The following is an 18347-nucleotide window of genomic DNA, read 5'->3' as shown; positions in this document are numbered from 1 at the left end:
TGTTCCATTTTTTGGACCTGTAGCTGGAAAGGGTACTACAGGAGTATATCAGGCCATTTTACAATAGAGCATCAAGTAGTGGTTTCAATACCCTTCTTTTAGCAAGTGTCATTCAGGATAGGTCTATGAGCAATTGTATACGTTTTCCATTGAAATCACCAGGATCCAGCTCCCCTGCTTTCATCACAATGGCCTCTTTTACATTGAAAAAGATGTAAATGACAGATCTGAGCCATGATTGCCTAATATGTTATGTTGTTCCCCATATCAGAATAACCTGTGGCTGGGGGGTAAATGTCCCTGTGAAGCAAGCACTGCTCAGCATGGGGGCTTTGGTGAGAGTACAGGGAGATTTGTGGAGATGTTTTCTTGTGAAGTCTACATTAAGGGTATGTGCACACGATGCAGAAATGCTCAGGATTTTTTCCTGAGCGTTTCTGCATCTCTCTGGCAGGAAAAAACGCATGCGGATTGTACATGCGGATTGTACATGCGGTTTCCTGCCAGGGACATGCGGAAATGAAGCGGTCTTCACTTTCATTTCCGCATGCGGGTTGACAAGCGCTTCCCAAGCGATTTTAGCATCACTTGGAAAGTGCTTGTCAACTTCACACTATATAAATCCATGCAACCGGCATTATATAGTGTGTGATGTCAAAAAATAAAAAATAAATCTATACGTTACCATCTGATGGCCCCCGGTGTCCTGCTTCATCGGTCCCGGCTGCCGGCAGTGAAGACTGTAGGACCTGGGGCGGCTGAGGGCTGGTGTTTCTAGGCTGGGAGGGGGCCAATATTTATGGCACCGTTCCTGGGCTATTAATATCAGCCCCAGCTGTCTGCCTAGCCTTTGCTAACTATTAAAATAGGGGGACCCCACGTCATTTTTTTTTCGGTCCCCCATTTTAATAGCCAGTAAAGGCTAAGTATTCAGCTGGGAGCTGATATTAGTAGCCTGGGAAGCTCCGTGGGTATTACCCCCTTCCCAGGCTTCAAACATCTGCCCCAGCCATCTGCTTAACCTCCGCTAGAGACTAGAATTACGGGGGACCCCACAACAATTTTTTTTTTATAAATCCTTTATTTTAAAACTAAATGACAAATACAGTAACCAACACTGTCACTGTACTTCATATATATGTGACTGACATGTTTCTATCTATCTAATCAATGAGTGATGCTTTATTCTTTCTGTTCTAAATTGTCGGGTACCGATATCTGCCGCTGATGAATTGCCGGCTTTTCATGTTTCACTGTGAGCACTGTTCCTATCGATTTGGGCAATCACTGTAATGCCCAAACCAACATGGCTGCGGCATTACAGTTAGTGGCAGGCATTCCCTGCATGTTGTTTGGCACTCTAAATAGCGCCAAACATGCAGGACGGGGACCCGAGCATCCGTCCGAGCATCGCGCAAGTACTCGGCGAGCTCCGAGCATCTCGTTACTGAGATGCTCGGGCGAGTACCGAGCAGTGGAAAGCATGCTCGCTCATCACTACTTCTCACTTGTGTGAGCACTTTGGTGACGAAGAAGTGAGAATTTGTTCACAAAACATTTTCCACATTCTGAACAGGAAAAAGGCTTCAACCCTGTGTGAGTTCTCTGGTGCTTAACCAGATCTGATTTCTGATTAAAACATTTTCCACATTCTGAACAGGAAAAAGGTTTCTTCCCTGTGTGAGTTCTCTGGTGATTGACCAAATTTGATTTCTGGTTAAAACATTTCCCACATTTTGAACATGAAAAAGGCTTCTCCCCTGTGTGGATTCTCTGGTGGCCATCAAGAATCGCTTTACGGGTAAAACATTTCCCACATTCTGAACAAAAAAAAGGCTTCTCCCCTGTGTGGGTTCTCTGGTGTATAACAACATCTGATTTACGGGTAAAACATTTCCCACATTCTGAACAAGAAAAAGGCTTCAACCCTGTGTGAGCTCTCTGGTGCTTAACCAGATCTGATTTCTGGTTAAAACATTTTCCACATTCTGAACAGGAAAAAGGCTTCTCCCCTGTGTGAGTTCTCTGGTGATTGACCAAATTTGATTTCTGGTTAAAACATTTCCCACATTTTGAACAGGAAAAAGGCTTCTCCCCTGTGTGGGTTCTCTGATGGCTATCAAGAATCGCTTTACGGGTAAAACATTTCCCACATTCTGAACAAGAAAAAGGCTTCTCCCTTGTGTGAGTTCTCTGGTGATTGACCAAAACTGATGTCTGGTTAAAACATTTCCCACATTCAGAACAGGAAAAAGGCTTCTCCCCTGTGTGAGTTCTCTGGTGATTGATCAAAACTGATGTCTGGTTAAAACATTTCCCACATTCAGAACAGGAAAAAGGCTTCTCCCCTGTGTGAATTCTCTGATGTCTGATAAAACTTGATTTAAATGTAAAACATTTTCCACATTTTGAACAAGAAAATGGCTTCTCGCCTGTGTGGGTTGTCTGGTGGTTATCAAGATGCACTTTCTGTTGAAAACATTTCCCACATTCTGAGCATGGAAAAGGCTTCTCCCCTGAGTGAGTTCTCTGGTGTGCGATAAAACCTGATTTCTCTGTAAAGCATCTTCCACATTCTGAACAAGAAAATGGCTTCTCCCCTGTGTGACTTCTCTGGTGATTAACAAGATTTGATTTCTGGTTAAAACATTTCCCACACTTGAAACAAAAAAATCTATTCTCTGCTGTGTGAACGTTTTGATGTTTAAGAAAAGACTTTTCGAGGGGAAAACCATTTCCATATTCTGAATGTGAAAATGGCTTCTTTGAATTAGGAGCAGTTTGTTTTTTAATGCTTATTTTGTGACTTTGATTTTCCTTAGTAGTCTGCAATGTATCAGAAGACAGGACCTGTTTCAAATGATCAGATGACAGATCTTTGCTGTGAAGGGATGATGGTATATCTGGAGTAATGGCATTCACTTCAATTGTATTCTGTGGGATCTCAAGATCATTAGATTTAGAAATTGAAGATGTCAGCTGTCCCTCTGATCTCCTGGTACAGTCATCTGCCAAGAAGAAAATCAATTATTATTTTTGAATAAAATATCCTCGAATTATATAGTTTTTAACATTTCTACTCAAAATGTAAAAATAGCAATTTATGTAAAATATTGAATTATTCACCAACAAAATGACCGTTCACAGTCTAATAGAAAACCTCATAGGATGAACCAGTGGAGCATGGTGTCCAACTGATTGTTCATTCTCCCTCCCAAATATGGAATAAGAAGCCACCAAACAATGTTATGTAGGCAAAAATAATACCAATAAAAACTTCTACTCATCTCACAAAAAACAAGTCCCCACTCAGGTCCATCATCTGTCAGTGGAAAAACAGAGGTTTCCACATTATTAGTGGCTGAAAGGCTCTTGAAAGGTAACATGGCTTCCATAAACCAATCCAGCAGTATCCACTCTCCCAAAGTCAAATCCCCCCTTCGCTTCTGAGCCTTGCAGTGCGCCCAAACCACATTTAGCATCCATGTATTTGGCATTACTATAGTGAGAAGAACCCATTTAATTTACGGTGTGGGTCTCCTGGAGCACAATCTGGACACTATGTGTTGGGTAATAAAATGGCATATTTGTAATTTTCACTTTGCGCGGTGCAGGCGCTGTCCTGACACTAAGATAAGGGTGCCTGGGACCTGTAGTACCATCCAGTCTGGCAGTATGGGTGTGTGTGCTGTCCAGCTGGAGTAATCTGCTCCCTGCTTCAGCCATTTGGAAAGCACCGGACCCTACTAAAGCTGGAAGCATATTGCCGGAAGCTGCCAGATACAGCCTTGTTCTCCTCTGGTTCAGTCCTCTGTGCTCAGCTCCCGGCTTGTGTATTTGTTTCCTGTTGTGACCTCGGCCCGTTTACTGACTACTCGTTTCTTCTGATTTTGTATTTTCTCTGCCCTCCTGGTTCTGACCCGGCTACCTGACTATTATTCCCATCTCACTCAACAGAACAGCAAGTAACACTATGGCCCAAGCCTAGGGGTCTCTGTGTAACTCCAGATCCATTAGGAGGGGTTAAAGAGTAATGGGCAAAACTGTGACTATAGATAATAACACCGACTGAAATGATCAAGCTGAACAGTATTCTTCCATAAAAAAAAAAACTTCAGTCTGTAACTACCAGGTAGTTACAGACTCACATAATTTAGGCCAATCCCGCCACAAATGAACGATCATACAGAATGAACATGTAAATAAAATACAAGAATAAAAATATATGTAACATCCCAAACACCAACGTATGTACAACACTAAACCGGAGTTGTACTCATTTGTGGTGGACCAGTGGAGCTATGATGAGTGCTGACCAGAAGAATAGAGAAAGTATTAGCGCCCCCATTTCAGGAGAGATTGTGCAGTAATCTGAATTCCTTAGGATGAAAACATAATGTAATTTATGACGTGGAGTGAATCCATGAAACCAGGGCTGGAGCCAACACATCTCCTGCAGGCGTGAATAAATGTATATTACAGCCATCAGCCACGCACAGCTTAGAGATGTATCATGGCACAGGTGTAATGTTTTTTGTTTAGTTTATCACAATCCTGTTTGAAGTTAGTCGGTTTTTAAGAGAAATTGAAAAGTCAGAAAAAAAGGAGACTGTTCTTATTGTACAGAAATTCACACTTGGCCTCACTGCACATTGAATATTGTCGATCCTAAATGCAAAATTTGGCCAGAAAGACTGGACCTGGTCTTGTAGGGACCATATGAGCACATTCAGCAGCACAGAAGTGACAGAAGGTAGATTCATCCAATAAGATATCAGGGTTTTAGGAAGCCAACAGCATCATTACCCTCCACTTTCTCTAAGACGTCCAATAATATTTTTCTTCAAGTAATTTTCTACTTTTTTCTAACTTGTCAGCACATTCTACGTACGCTGTCATTTAGCTTTGTAATTTACAGATATGGGCAGGTAAGAGACTAATCCCAGGGGGTAGGTGGATCCTCCAGGTTTTAAAGGTCTCTAGAAAAGGGTTTTCAATGTCCAAATTCATTTGAACAGTTTTGGGTGGAGGAGAATGTTGTGGTCTAGAGGCAAAAGATTGTGATACAGCCGGACTACACTACTGAAAAAACAGCCACAGCCGGTGACAGAGAAAAATCTGTGACTTCTCTGTATTTAGTGGTTACTACTCACCTGGGTAGTCATATGTAGGAATCTCCTCTTTACACCGCTCATCACCCCTCACATATGTCTCTGTAGTATTAATATGGGTCAGATCTTCACCCTGAAACAAATATTGTGAAAGTCACAGACAGATGGAGAAGTCCCATCTATGATCAAATCTAATCCAGCCATCTCCACCGTTCTCATTACACAAGTATAAAACATATAATACTGGTGGATAAAACAAGACTGAACACAAGACCTTCACAGCCATCTACACATCATAGGGGAGATCTCATGACACCTTATCTCCATGTACCTGATGATCCTGAGGAACATTGGGATCTTCTTGTTTACAGTCCTGTGGAAGAAGAGGATGGGGACATCTCTCTGGTGTTGTCCTCTTACTGGATATATCTGGAGGAAACACATACAGGGACTGAATTCATTCTTTACATACAGATAATTATAGGCCGTGTGTATTTAGTCCTGTCTATTACCTGGTGATGTGAGGGGCTGGGGAACCTCCATCATGACGTCCTTGTACAGATCTTTGTGTCCTTCTAAATACTCCCACTCCTCCATGGAGAAATAGACGGCGACATCCTGACACCTTATAGGAACCTAACACATACAATGATACCATCATCCCCCTGATCCCTTCATAGCGATACTGTTTAATGTCCCAGCATTCCCAGCAGTGTCACCTCTCCAGTCAGCAGCTCAATCATCTTGTAGGTGAGTTCTAGGATCTTCCAGTCATTGATGTCTTCATGCATCAGGGAAAGAGGTGGAGGCCCTGTGATTGGGCTCAGGGGTCTTCTCCATCCCTCAGACACAGGGTCCTGACAGCGCTCACTAGAGGTCTCCTTCACTACTGTGTAATCCTGGTTATGGAGAGACATATTAATAAATCTCCCTCCAGACATTTCCAGAGTCCTCACCTCTCCAGTTCTGTCCATCTGTTATTCCCATAGATAAGAATGATGTAATGTGACGTCATCAGAATCTCTCACCTCTCCAGTAAGCCGGAAGAGGATCTCTAGGGTGAGGTGTAATATCCTCTCCGCCATCTTGTCTCTGTCCATATCCATCTTTGATGGATCAATAAGGAAAATTCTCTTGTATTGAAGATCTTCACTGAGAGAATATGATATTGTAGAGATCTGAATGAGAAGATGATGAGCCAATGTAACATAATAAAAATCCTGTGTAATAATACAATTACTGGAGATAATAAGGGAAAAAATATGAGATTTATTATTTTGCAGTGCTTAGTTTTATTCTTTACATCTAGTAATAAAATCTACATATTTTAGACCACAGACAACAAGTAGTTTCTTCCTCAGAGTCTGCAGCTGAATACGTTTCTCATAGACTCATCTTCCTTATTGCTAATTCTTGTCTCATTTACCGACACTGGAATCGGCATTGGTAATACTGCAGGAGATATTCATTACACGTGACATGAGAAATAACTACTTCATGAGGAGGACGACTTCTTCATCTTCTACTATGGCTCTAGAAACATATTTGGCCAGAGAGTGACTGACTACATCACCACCGGCCGTCTATATAAATGTTTCCCGTCTTCCCCGGACTGTAATCTTCTATCACGTTAGATCTCATGTCTGATTAAGACACAGATGTTTGAGGCTTTTATAAAAGCTTTTTTGTTTGCACAAACACCGCAGACAGTTCTTATTTGATACCAAGGTCTCCATGTGCAGTGTTTTATGGGGTTTATTTCTGGCATTAGGCTTTCCAATATTACAAGAAAAAAGCAGATATTAAAATGTTTCAAAAGAAAATTGGCACCAACAATTCTGGTAAAAAGAAGCCATACAAAAAGCGTAAGACACATTGCTATTTTTTAACACTTTAATTTGTTTAAAAAACAAACAAACAACTTTTAGGCACCAGAACATAGATGTTCACCGCAGGGATGGCACAGGTTCGGCTGCAACAAAATCCTGGCAGTTTAACCACTTGCTGCTGACAAAAGCAAATATGGCATCTAAGAAGGTGTGACAGAGTCCGGCTCAGTGCCCCTCCTCCCCCAAGTACTTGATATTATGTGGCTGCCTAGTTACTACGATACTTAAATGACTAATAATGGTGTCTGGGCCTGCAATGTATGAAAGTCTATTAGGCCGGAGTCAGCACCCAATAAGTTACATTTTAACGCCCACATACCCAGACTAAAGTTGCATGAAAGCACTGATTTCGGGGGGCTTGGTCGACTATATGAAGTATTTTGGGGCCGATCGACAGATGATGTCAGGGCAGAGAAGGATCTGGTATCCTGAATTTCAGAAACGAATCCTTTTGTTCTTCCTGTAGATAATCCTGGCGACTCGCTCATCCAGACCACAGGGAAGCTGGAATATTTGTGTGTATGGGGGAGTCGGGAGAGATAACCGTCTGCCAAATGACTGATCAGTCAACAATTATCTCATGTGTATGGGGCCGTTAGTATTATACTGACAGGCAGTGATGATGCACTGTTCTTCTGTACGGAGGTGTATCAACTGAGCAATCAGAGGCTTGTAAGTTGTGTGATCGCACGAAGGAGAGTTGTTTAAAAAAAGATTTAAAGTGAAAAAATATCACAGATTTTGCAACAAGAAATATCTGTCACTATACGGAGACCAGACTCACTGCACAATGTTAGTTAAGTCACGTCCATAACAACTTTCTTATACTCAGTTATCCTATACACATCATATACACTGTGACGTAGATAGAAATCACAGATCCAACAGCAATAGCTGAAATTGAGCCCCTCGAAAAAATATACACTGCTCAAAAACATAAAGGGAACACTTAAACAAGAGAATATAACTCCAAGTAAATCAGACTTCTGTGAAATCAAACTGTCCACTTAGGAAGCAACACTGATTGACAATCAATTTCACATGCTGTTGTGCAAATGGAATAGACAATAGATGGAAATTATTGGCAATTATAAGGACACCCTCAATAAAGGAGTGGTTCTGGAGGTGGGGACCACAGACCACATCTCAGTACCAATGCTTTCTGGCTGATGTTTTGGTCACTTTTGAATGTTGGTTGTGCTTTCACACTCGTGGTAGCATGAGACGGACTCTACAACCCACAGAAGTTGCTCAGGTAGTGCAGCTCATCCGGGATGGCACATCAATGCGAGGTGTGGCAAGAAGGTTTGCTGTGTCTGTCAGCGTAGTGTCCAAAGGCTGGAGGCGCTACCAGAAGACAGGCCAGTACACCAGGAGACATGGAGGGGGCCGTAGGAGGGCAACAACCCAGCAGCAGGACCGCTACCTCTGCCTTTGTTCAAGGAGGAACAGGAGGAGCACTGCCAGAGCCCTGCAAAATGACCTCCAGCAGGCCACAAATGTGCATGTGTCCGCACAAACGGTTAGAAACCGACTCCATGAGGGTGGTATGAGGGCCCGACGTCCACAGATGGGGGTTGTGCTCACAGCCCAACACCATGCAAGACGCTTTGCATTTGCCACAGAACACCAGGATTGGCAAAGTCGCCACTCGCGCCCTGTGCTCTTCACAGATGAAAGCAGGTTCACTGAGCACATGTGACAGACGTGACAGAGTCTGGAGACGCCGTGGAGAGCGATCTGCTGCCTGCAACATCCTTCAGCATGACCCGTTTGGCAGTGGGTCAGTAACGGTGTGGGGTGGCATTTCTTTGGAGGGCCGCACAGCCCTCCATGTGCTCGCCAGAGGTAGCCCGACTGCCATTAGGTACCGAAATGAGATCCTCAGACCCCTTGTGAGACCTGATGCTGGTGCGGTTGGCCCTGGGTTCCTCCTAATGCAGGACAATGCCAGACCTCATGTGGCTGGAGTGTGTCAGCAGTTGCTGCAAGATGAAGGCATTGAAGCTATGGACTGGCCCGCCCGTTCCCCAGACCTGAATCCGATTGAGCACATCTGGGACATCATGTCTCGCTCCATCCACAAACGTCACGTTGCACCACAGACTGTCCAGGAGATGGCGGATGCTTTAGTCCAGGTCTGGGAGGTGATCCCACAGGAGACCATCCGCAACCTCATCAGGAACATGCCCAGGCGTTGTAGGGAGGCCATACAGGCACGTGGAGGCCACACACAATACTGAGCCTCATTTTGACTTGTTTTAAGGACATTACATCAAAGTTGGATCAGCCTGTAGTGTGTTTTTTTAGTGAGTCACCCCCAAAATTAAAGTGGAAAAACACACTACAGGCTGATCAAACTTTGATGTAAAGTCCTTAAAACAAGTCAAAATGAGGATCAGCATTGTGTGTTGCCTCCCCGTGCCTGTATGAACTCCCTAGAACGCCTGGGCATGCTCCTGATGAGGTTGCGGATGGTGTCCTGTGGGATATATATCAATCAATATATATATAATTTTCCTCCCCATCCACGATAGATAAGAGTCTCTCCACTGCTTAATGAGATTTACTGTGGAGTCAAGCAGAGGGGGAAAGTTCAATTTAAATAAATCTCCCTTCTGCCTATCTTCACCCCAAGGTATGTGATATGGGTCTTAGGCCAAGTGAATGGGTATAAGTTTTCCAGTTTTGCTAGGGAGTGTGTGGGGACATGAAAGTCCAGAGCTTCCGATTTGGAGAGGTTTATTTTGAAATTAGAGAGACTGCCATATTGCTCCACCAGCGCCATCAAGGCAGGGAGACCCTTTAGAGGATTGGTTAAGAGGACCAGAAGGTCATCAGCAAAAGCTGCTGTTTTAAAATGTGAGTTGTGTATTCTGATGCCCTCTATCCCCTGATTTTCTTGTATTGAGATCAATAAAGGTTCCATTGCCAAGACAAACAACAGTGGAGACAACGGGCAGCCTTGTCTGGTCCCATTGCGTATGGTGAATGTGTTTGACAAGGAATCGTTGATTTTGATGCGTGCAGTCGGGTTATGATACATAGCCATAATGGCAGTAACCAGTGCAGGTGGTAAGCTGAAGCGTAGAAGTGTCTCCTCCAAGTAGATCCAGTTCATCATGTGGAAGGCTTTCTCAGCATCTGTACCCAGTAGTACCAAAGGGATCTTGTGGGCTTTGGCATATTGAAGAAGGTGCAAAATTTTGTGAGTATTGTCCTTTCCCTCTCTCCTGTCCACAAATCCAGTTTGATTCAATGAATTAAGATTTGGCAAGAACTCGGCAATTCTACGTGCAAACATACTGGCCAGCAGTTTCAGGTCAACATTCAATAGGGATATAGGTCAGTAGCTGCCACATAGGGTCGGGTCCTTGCCATCTTTATGTATTAATGATATTTTGGCTTCGAGCATTTCTTGTGGAAAGGGTTGACCCTCTAATGTTTCATTAAAAATCTTCAGAAGATGGGGCAAGAGGAGAGGGGCGAAAGTTTTGTAGTATTGCGCAGAGAACCCATCTGGACCAGGGGCTTTGCCTTTCGGGCACCTCGACAGGGTGGACTGAAGTTCCTCTAGTGTGAAGGGTTTAGATAGTTTGTTTTGTTTAGATGTTGTTAATACAGGGAGATTCAGTGTTCGCAGAAAGTGAGCAGTATCTGACTTTCTCTGTATCTCATGAGCTTCTGTGTCATTTGGGCGAAGATTATATAGCTGTGAATAGTATTCCAGAAAGGCCGTCTCAATGTGAGTGGGGTTCTGTGCTGTAACACCGCTGGAGTTCACAATGGAGTGGATGTGGGTGCGGGCTTGTCTTTTGCGGAGCCGGGATAAAATAAATTTGGAGGCCTAAACGTCCTGTTTTTCCACAACGCATACATTTTCACCGAACTGACATTAAGAATATCTTTCAATTTTTGTCTCTTACTAGTGATGGTGGCCAAAGTTATATTGTCATTGGTTTTTTTGTGGTTCAGCTCCAGCTATGCTATATCGTCGTATAAGTTTTGGACTTCTTGATGTCTCCTTTTGTTATAATAAGATGCAATGGAGATAAGTTCGCCTCTTAGCACAGTTGTATGTGCTTCCCAAAGGGTCTGGGGGGAGGTCCCCTCTATTTCGTTTTGTTGGAAGTATTGGTGAAGTTTATTACTCAGTCGCGCCTGGATAGCAGGTAAGCCCAGTAGTGCTTCATTTATCTGCCAAGATCTGGGACCTGAGCGCATTCCGGCTGTAATTATTGAAAGTAATACAGTGGCGTGGTCTGAATAAACGTTCGGGGTTATATTTGAAGTAGAAAGTCTAGGCAGGAGCGATCTTGGTACAAAAATGTAATCTATACGGTGGTAGGATTTATGAGGATTGGAATAGAAAGTGTAATCTCGTACGGAGGGATTTAAGTATCTCCATGAGTCAATTAGCTGCATAGAATTAAGAGTGGTACGCAGTCTCACTAGATCTCTAGAAGAGATGGCGCTTTTTTGTTTGGAAGTGTCCAGCATAGGTTCCAGAGCAATGTTGAGGTCTCCTCCAATCAAGAGAACACCCTCTCTAAAGCTCTCTATCTTTTTTAGAATCGATATTAACCATTTAACCAATTTTTTGTTGGGTGTGTACAGGCTACATAGGGTTACCAATGACCCACTGAGTAACCCCTTAACACATATGTAGCGCCCTTGAGGATCTACGAGGGATTCTCTGAACTGGAATGGGACTCCCCGCAGCATAGCAATGGAGACTCCTCTCGAGCCAGATTGAGTTGATGTGGCATGGTACCATGTGTCATAGAGTGAACGCTCAAAGTTTGGCAATCTGTTGGGTTTAAAATGGGTCTCTTGGATGAATAGCACATCCGCGTTTTGTTTTTTAAGTCTATGCAGTGTTGGGTGTCTGGAGCTCGGCGAGTTTAGACCATGGGCGTTTAAGGATGCAAAAGTAATTACCTTATCGGCGTCTGTCATGGTGGTATAGGTCTTTCTCAGGTGGCGCTTCCCGTGGAAAGAAGCTATTTGTGCCTATAGGGATTAGGAGATGGAAGGGAATAGGAAGAGGGGAAGGAGGGGAGGAAAGACTAGAGATCAAAGAGAAATGGAAAAAGGTAAGTATTAGTTTAGTTGATTGAAAACAATATATAACAATTCCAGATTCAAATTCAAACCACATATATAATGATTGGCATTAGTAGCCAGTTTAGGGGAGCATGCCCAACTTACAAATTTATATTCAACGAAAACATCCTTGTAGAGCATGGCATAACAAGAGTTACGTGGAGTAACAAATAGCGAGGCCAAGACCTGAAGGGGGGAATGGTATGATGAGTCAAACCACATACTTAGGAATTCAAAAAAGGGGAGAGGTCGAAGCCTGTTTCCGAATTCCTTGACCGAGACCAACAGAGTCCAGGAGAAAGAAACAAAACAGTTTACTCTTTCTCAATTGTCCCGAAAAGGACCGACGAAGAGATGGGACAGCAGCGAGTGTCAAAACCGCTCAGGTGATATCATCAGGCCTTTTAGGAGTCGGAGATTTAGCTGACTTTCTCCTCGCGCGTTGTGTTTTCGGGGTCGCTTGTTGCCAAGGGATTGGGCTCGGAAAGGGTTGAATCAGCGTCGCAGAATGAAATGTCTCCAGATCACGGTAGGATGCAAGAGTTATGTCAAGGGTTTTGCAGGCAGCTTTAACATCGGCAGATGATCTGGCGACGATCTTCATGTCTCTTGCTGTCACGTGGACTCCGAAGGGGAATAACCAACGGAAACGGTGACCCCTCTGCAGTATAGCATCCGTGAAAGGTTTCAACAACCTTCGTTTTTTCAAAGTGATAGTCGACAGATCTTGAAAGAGCTGGATCCGTGTGTCTTCATAGGAGATCTCCTGTTGTTCCCTTGCTCTGCGGAGGATCAGATCTTTAACTCGGTAATCCAAAAAGCGACATAATACATTTTGGGGTGCCTCTCCTTGGGGCGGTTTGGGTCAGAGGGCCCTATGGACCCGGATTAGTTCGATTTCTCGGGGGTCATCATCAGCAAGTATGCCCCTGAAGATCTCTACTGCAGCTTTGCCCAGAGCTTCAAATGCCACAGATTCGGGAAGGCCTTTAATTCTAATATTGCTGCGTCGCTCCTGATTCTCGTGATCTTCCAGGGTATTATGGATCAGATGTAGTTGTCGTTCATGAGCATTTAAGTTGTCAAGCAGCGCATTGGCTTGTTGTGAGAGTGCAGTTTGGGATTGTTCAAGCGTCTCCATCCTGTGGCCCTGTTGGGTAAGGTCATTTTTTATCTCTGCCAATTCTCGACTAATTGGTTCAAGGGTTTTAGCCAATATTCGCTTTATGAAAGAGCGAGTAACCGTGGAATCCTTATCTGAGCATTCTCCATCCGAGTCACTTTCCACCTCAGAGTCAGAATTGTCTATGTTTGTCATAACTAAGAACTTGGCGGTCTTTGTTGATTCTGTTGTAGTGCCCTGTTTCCTTAAGAATTGGTCAACATCAGCTTGGGTGACGGATTTCACAGCTTTAGATGCATTTTTAGGGGGCTTAACACTGGACTTCCCCATAGTGTTACTGGAAAGCTCTGTAGAGGAGAATATTGTCAAGTTATGGTGCGATGGCTCCACCTGCTGGCTTAGGGGTGTTTAATACGACATATCTTATCAGGCAGTGTTATATGGTCAGAATCCGAATATATTACTGGTAGATCCTACTGGTGGGAGTTGTAGTACACCAGAAATAGAGAATAAAAAGCTGTACAATCCACTAGGGTGAGAGATTATATTAGTGTGCAATAAAGCTCTATGCACAGCCTCTCTATTGCCTCTAAGATGCACAAGACATCAGTCCCAGGACATAGCTTGCAGGCTCAATTGGGGCTAGAACAGTGGGCTGGTGATAGAATATCAGTGGGTGTCCAGGTGACACTGGGGCCTGCTGTATTGTTTTATATATAAAAGTAGTAGCCTCAGCCTCTGTGTCCTTAATTATTCTTCAGCCCTGCTCAGATTTGGCCAGAGTCTGTAGTGCTAATTTTAATAGAAGAGCTGCAGCCTCAGTCGCAGGAGTCTCCACTTCTCCCCAGCACTGCTTAAGTCCCACGCCCCCAGTCTGGTTCCCTTTGCTCTGGCGACGGGGCTGAAGGGAATCTCAGGCCTCCGTGATCTCCGGAGCTCTCACCGCTCTTCAATGGCGTCGCCCCTCCCGTCTCTCCGTCACTCCCGCCGAGCAAGCCGCGCGATCAGCCGGTTGTTGGAGCCGGAGGCAGATGCGGATGTGTCGTCCAGGCCGCGCTCCTCTCAGGGAGCAAGACTGCGTGCACGCCAGGTCAAGATGGCGAGGGGCGGTGGGGGGGGGTCACAATGCAAACCCACCTGGGGCGAGCGGTAAGGCTTCTGCAGCTTTCTTTGTCGGGCTCCTCGGGTCCCAGAAGCTGTGGGCAGCAGGCAACAAAGGTCTAGGGGGTAGATGGCATCTTTGCGAGGCCAGATGTGGCCGCGGCTTGCCAATCGGTGGAAATTATTCGATCGGGTGAGTCACAGCCTGTGATCGTGGGGATTTTGTCATGTGACCCAGCCGTGTCATGTGATTGCGAGACTCCGCGCTGCAGGAAATTACATGTTTTGAAAGAGTGGGAATACATATAAGGTGGACAAAATGGAATGAGTCTGATGAGAGCACTATTATGGGATAATGTATTTGAAAAAGCACTGGGTTTTATATAGAAAAACCCTGGAATTATAGCAACCAAAATATAAAAGAGATATAAGCCCGCCCAGGAAGTGACATAGGACTCCCTGGAAAGGAGGGAAAGTAAACCTATTTACATACAGGAAGTGAGTGTGTGGGATTATCTCCCCATACATTTTTTGGAACAATAGTGGTGGCAGCACTCTGCACCACTGTAATGAACATTCACCATTGTGAGGCTCATTGAATTTTTTGTTTTACTCACTTTGACACTTTATTGGCACAGAATCACCTTCTCTCTTTGCATTATTTGTGCCTTCCCCAAAATTCTAAACATACTCCTCTGATGAACTCTCTGTAAGAAAAAAGAAATGTGTCGGGAGGGATTTTTGTGGGATATGTTAGAAGGTGCACTTGGGTACTGCCCTTGTTAGGGCGTGAGCTAACACCACGGGCACGACGGGACAGCATCAGTCCTCAGAAAAAGATCAACTGAGACAGATAGAAAATCCCGGATGGAGTCTACATGCAAAATGGGTGAGATCCACACATTTTCTTTCTATATTGCACAATAGCATTTTAGATTATGATTAATGTTATTTAACAGTCAGGACTGGATATATTCATCAGGAGACTGTATCCTGTAAATATCTGTAACAAGTCTTTTTGTGTCCCGAGTTTAAAAGGGATTATGTTGAGTCAGTAATGACTATATAGGATATAAAGTTTTATAAGTAAAGGTTATGTTTTAAGAGAATCCTCTCTGCTGTGAGATGTCCTTTTGTTTAGGAATTGAAGGACAGGTCCCAATAAAATGTCCCTTTTTCCCACAAAAAAAAGAAGGTGGTCTCACCCATCTATCCCGAAGGCATCTATCAAGAAGTATGGCCAATGACATGGTAGCCTCCAAGGACTGAGGGGTTTCATATACTGCCAAGGCATCTTTCAATCTTTCAGTAAGACCTTCACAAAATTGGCTTCTAAGGGCTGAGTCATTCCATTTAGAATCCGTTGCCCATCTACGGAATTCAGAACTAAACATCTCCACTGACCGATTGCCCTGCTAAAGGCGACGTAGCCTAGACTCAGCAAAGGCGACTCAGTCAGGGTCATCACAGATGAGGGCCAGGGCCCCAAAAAAAACCTCCACAGACTGGAGACAAACCGAAACCTGCGGTAAAGAAAAAGCCCAGGATCGTGGACCTGCAACAGTGAGATCACAATTCCTACTCGTTGCTCCTCACTTCCGGAGGAGTAAGGACGAAGTATAAAATACAGTTTCCAGGCCTCCTTGAATACAAAAAAACTTGTCCCTACCTCTTGAAAACCTGTCCAAGAGGGCAACCTTGGGTTCAGGCTGGACAGGCCTACCTGAAGAGACCCCCACATTAGCGACCTGTAGCCGCTGATGCTGTTGCTGAACCTCACAACGGAGGTCATTCACCTCCAGAGACAGACCGTGCAGCCACTCTGTGAGCTCTGCAACAGAACCCATACTAAGGAGAAAGGAAAAAAACCCACACACGAAAAAAAACAACACACAATTAAACCCAAATGTCAGTTGTTATTTTTTGTCTCTAAATGTGCACAGCCAGTGATAATATCACGCAAGGTGAGGGAAAGACTAAATACAACACGAAGGGATTAGGGGAAGGGGGGAGTGGAGACCTCCTAGACTGATCTGACATCACCCTGTCTCCCCTACTGTCCCTATATTGGTTGTTCGCCAATCGCCGCACAGGAATCTACCCCTGTATTTACCTAGCGCTTGGCCCTGGCTAGGGAATGGGGGGGGGGGGTGAGCACTAGTCAGTCCCCACTAAACACTAAAGACAACAAGGTAGACAGATATGGGGGAAAATAACTTGGCTTGAGCCGACTTCAGAGAGATAACACACATGTCCTCTTTGCTCCAGAGAGGAAGTAAGCAGACTGCACCTGCTCCAAGCTTTCACAAGGAAACATGTGAATATCACCGGCGCCTCCCTATTGCAGACTGAAAGTATTTAAACACCCAGGCCAGGGTGTTAATTAGCAAGAGGGAGGTAGCCGCTGGGTCCTAGAGTGAGACAGATCTAAGAAGGTGTATGTAATGCTAAATTAATATATCTCCTGCAACCACCTGCAGGGTGACTGTCACATCTGACACACCCATGACACCATCCCAGCCTTGTGCAGGTCTACAATTTTGTCCCTGATGTCCTTACACAGCTCTTTGGACTTGGCCATGGTGGAGAGGTTGGAGTGTGATTGATTGAGTGTGTGGACAGATGTCTTCTATACATGTAACAAGATGCAATTAATACAGACAATGAGTGCAGAGTAGGAGGGCTTCCTAAAGAAAAACTAACAGGTCTGTGAGAGGCAGAATTCTTGCGGGTTGGTAGGTGATCAATTACTTATTTCATGCAATAAAATGTCATTTAATTGACGCTGAGAAGGTGTTTGACCAACTCAATTGGTCGTTTGTCTTCTCGATGTTAAATAGGTTTGGGTTTCTGGGTCCAATTATTCACTTCATTAGAGCCCTTTATACAATACCCTCAGCCAAGGTGTCTGTTAATGGAACCATGTCTGATGAATTGTCTGTTTGTTAGGAAATCCCTGCATGTGTCACAGCTGTCTAACAACCCTGACACATGCAGCCTCAGCGGCACTAACATAGATGCCGAGCACCCGAGCGTGCTCACCGAAGGGTTAACAATACACGCTCGCTCATCACTAATGAGAACAATACGTAATGGGGTCTCCACATACCTCCACCTGCAGAGCCGCCACCACATATATGGCTGCTCTGTGCGCACAGGAGCTGTGATGAGGTCACAGGAGGGGAGGAGTCAGGGGTCACATGATCAGGGGCCTCAGTGGATGCAGGACTCTGCTGTGCTGGTTGTCATGGTGCTGGATGAGCTGACGTTTATGTGTGGGGTCAGGAGGGGTTTACAGTGTGGATGTAGCAGAGCCGCGTGTGTACGAGGTGTACGGAGCAGAGCCGCGTGTGTACGAGGTGTACGGAGCAGAGCCGCGTGTGTACGAGGTGTACGGAGCAGAGCTGCGTGTGTGCGAGGTGTACAGAGCAGAGCCGCGTGTGTACGAGGTGTACGGAGCAGAGCCGCGTGTGTACGAGGCGTACGGAGCGGAGCCGAGCGTGTAGGAGGCGTACGGAGCGGAGCCGCGTGTGTACGAGGTGTATGGAGCAGAGCCGCGTGTGTACGAGGTGTACGGAGCAGAGCCGCGTGTGTACGAGGTGTACAGAGCAGAGCCGCGTGTGTACGAGGTGTACGGAGCAGAGCCGCGTGTGTACGAGGTGTACGGAGCAGAGCCGCGTGTGTACGAGGTGTACGGAGCTGAGCCGCGTGTGTACGAGGTGTACGGAGCCGAGCCGCGTGTGTACGGAGCGGAGCCGCGTGTGTACGAGGTGTACGGGGCAGAGCCGCGTGTGTACGAGGTGTACGGAGCGGAGCCGCGTGTGTACGAGGTGTACGGAGCAGAGCCGCGTGTGTATGAGGCGTACGGAGCGGAGCCGTGCGTGTACAGAGCGGAGCCGCGCGTGTACGAGGTGTACAGAGCGGAGCCACGTGTACGAGGTGTACGGAGCGGAGCCGTGTGTGTACGAGGTGTACGGAGCGGAGCCGTGTGTGTACGAGGTGTACGGAGCGGAGCCG

The 18347-nt window shown here is 45.3% G+C and overlaps 2 protein-coding genes across 2 annotated transcripts in view; both read right to left on the bottom strand.

Annotated features, from left to right (window-relative positions):
• LOC141218942 (uncharacterized) overlaps window positions 1-5772 on the bottom strand; it is a 30330-nt gene extending 24558 nt beyond the window's left edge. The window contains exons 1-3 of the mRNA XM_073665995.1: window positions 5767-5772; window positions 5154-5244; window positions 1552-3008 (exon numbers count right to left, since the gene is read on the bottom strand). Of these exons, the coding sequence (XP_073522096.1) occupies window positions 1552-3008; window positions 5154-5244; window positions 5767-5772 (1554 nt within the window). The remainder of the gene's footprint in view (window positions 1-1551; window positions 3009-5153; window positions 5245-5766) is intronic.
• Window positions 1-17506, bottom strand: part of LOC141218900 (uncharacterized) — a 356089-nt gene extending 338583 nt beyond the window's left edge. The window contains exons 1-4 of the mRNA XM_073665952.1: window positions 17440-17506; window positions 11942-12069; window positions 6140-6289; window positions 5831-6010 (exon numbers count right to left, since the gene is read on the bottom strand). Coding sequence (XP_073522053.1) covers window positions 5831-6010; window positions 6140-6289; window positions 11942-11959 — 348 coding nt within the window. The 5' untranslated portion in view covers window positions 11960-12069; window positions 17440-17506. The remainder of the gene's footprint in view (window positions 1-5830; window positions 6011-6139; window positions 6290-11941; window positions 12070-17439) is intronic.
• Window positions 17507-18347: the final 841 nt, after the last annotated feature.

The sequence above is a fragment of the Phyllobates terribilis genome, unplaced genomic scaffold, assembly GCF_046119375.1.
Source record: "Phyllobates terribilis strain yellow unplaced genomic scaffold, ASM4611937v1 Scaffold_251__1_contigs__length_2838608, whole genome shotgun sequence".
In the NCBI taxonomy this organism is placed as follows: domain Eukaryota; kingdom Metazoa; phylum Chordata; class Amphibia; order Anura; family Dendrobatidae; genus Phyllobates; species Phyllobates terribilis.
Note: the sequence above shows the minus strand (reverse complement) of the source record. Positions and strands in the feature narration are given on the sequence as shown.